General features: G+C 34.1%; 1 protein-coding gene across 1 annotated transcript; it reads left to right on the top strand.

Moving 5' to 3' along the window:
- LOC106874811 (zinc finger protein 658B) lies at positions 1-2,174 on the top strand. The gene has a single exon (XM_014922670.2). It carries the CDS (start codon positions 213-215, stop codon positions 1,962-1,964), a length of 1,752 nt encoding a protein of 583 aa, XP_014778156.2. The 5' UTR covers positions 1-212; the 3' UTR covers positions 1,965-2,174.
- Positions 2,175-2,180: the final 6 nt, after the last annotated feature.

Consider the following 2,180-nt stretch of genomic DNA (forward strand, 5'->3'; position numbering starts at 1 on the left):
GAATAATATTATAAGCAAAATTTCTCAACATCACCAACTGGAGTATCAAAAAGAGGGGCTTGTGTTGTGAATAAAGTTGGATAAATTTATTTAAGTGTTGCTAAACAAAGGTAACACTTAACAGAAATACAACAGTAGAAGTGTTTGTAAAGAATAAAGTATAAAAAGAAAAGGAAGCAAAATATATAAACTGGTATTTGAGAGGGAAAATAATGGAAAAGAGTGAGAAAAGTATACAATTGATTTCCCCTGAACCCATGACAAAAGAGATGATATCATACAATTGTGATATCTGTACAAAGTCGTTCTTTCAAAAAAGTGACCTACTTATGCACAAACGTATTCACACAGAAGAGAAACTATATGATTGTGATATCTGTGGTAAATCATTCTCTTGCAGTAGTAAGTTATCTACACACAATCGTTCTCACACAGGAGAGAAACCATATCATTGTGATATCTGTGGTAAATCATTTTCTCGAAGTAGTAATGTTACTGCGCACAAACGTACTCATACAGGAGAGCGACCATATCACTGTGATGTCTGTGGTAAATCATTTCCTCAAAGAAATCACGTCACTGCACACAAACGTATTCATGCAGGAGAGAAACCATATCACTGTGATATCTGTGGTAAATCATTCTCTCAGAGAATTCACTTATCTACACATATACGTAGTCATACAGGAGAGAAACCATATAATTGTGATGTCTGTGGTAAATCATTCTTTGCAAATAATGCCTTAACAAAACACATGTATATTCATACAGGAGGGAAGCTATATCAAAGTGATATTTGTGGTAAACGATTCTCTATCAAAAGATCCTTAACATCACACAAACGTATTCATACAGGAGAGAAACCATATCATTGTGATATTTGTGGTAAATCATTCACTAGTAATAGTTACTTAAATGTACACAGACGTATTCATACAGGAGAGACACCATATCATTGTGATATTTGTGGTAAAGCATGCTCTAATAATAGTGCCTTAGCAACACACAAACGTATTCATACAGGAGAGAAACCATATCATTGTGATATCTGTGGTAAATCATTCTCACAAAATACTCACTTATCTACACACAAAAGTATTCATACTGGAGAGAAAGCATATCATTGTGATATCTGTGGTAAGTCATTCTCTCAAAGTATTCACTTATCTACACATATACGTATTCATACAGGAGAGAAACCATATCATTGTGATGTCTGTGGTAAATCATTCTCTGAAAGTAATACATTAACAAAACACAGACGTATTCATACAGGAGAGAAGCCATATCACTGTGATATTTGCGGTAAACGATTCTCTATTAAAAGTTCCTTAACATCACACCATCTTACTCATACAGGAGAGAAACCATATCAATGTGATATTTGTGGTAAACCATGCTCTAATAATAGTGCCTTAGCAACACACAAACGTATTCATACAGGAGAGAAACCATATCATTGTGATGTCTGTGGTAAATCATTCTCTGACAGTAGTGCTTTAACTGCACACAATCGTATTCATACAAGAGAGAAACCATATCATTGTGATATTTGTGGTAAACCATACTCAAATAATAGTGCCTTAACATCACACAGACGTACTCATACAGGAGAGAAACCATGTCACTGTAACATCTGCAGTGAATCATTCTCTCATAATAGTTCTTTAATTATGCATAAACGTATTCATCCAGGTGCAAAGCCATATCACTGTGATATCTGCGGTGAATCTTTCTCTCATAATAGTATCTTAACTACGCATAAACGTATTCACACAGGAGAGAAGCCATATCACTGTGATATCTGCGGTGAATCTTTCTCTCAAAATAGTACACTAACTACACATAAACGTATTCATACAGGAGAGAAACCATATCATTGTGATATCTGTGGTAAGTCCTACTCTCAAAGTAGTAAGTTAACAAAACACAAAAATATTCATACTACGGAGAAAGGAAACTAATGAAAATTATGACTAAAGTATGTCCAAAATTATATGTGCTAGCTATCTCTTGTTGGCTTCCTTTGTCTTTCATTCTATTGTGTGTTTAACCTTGAAAAGCTATGAAATTGTGTTTTTGAGAGAAACGAATTTCACTTCCAAAATCTGCATCCCAAGGAGAAAATCATCGATGAATAATAATAATAATACAAAGGATAATCTCAAAGAGGAAGTCAT

Source organism: Octopus bimaculoides, chromosome 28 (genome assembly GCF_001194135.2).
Source record: "Octopus bimaculoides isolate UCB-OBI-ISO-001 chromosome 28, ASM119413v2, whole genome shotgun sequence".
Classification (NCBI taxonomy): domain Eukaryota; kingdom Metazoa; phylum Mollusca; class Cephalopoda; order Octopoda; family Octopodidae; genus Octopus; species Octopus bimaculoides.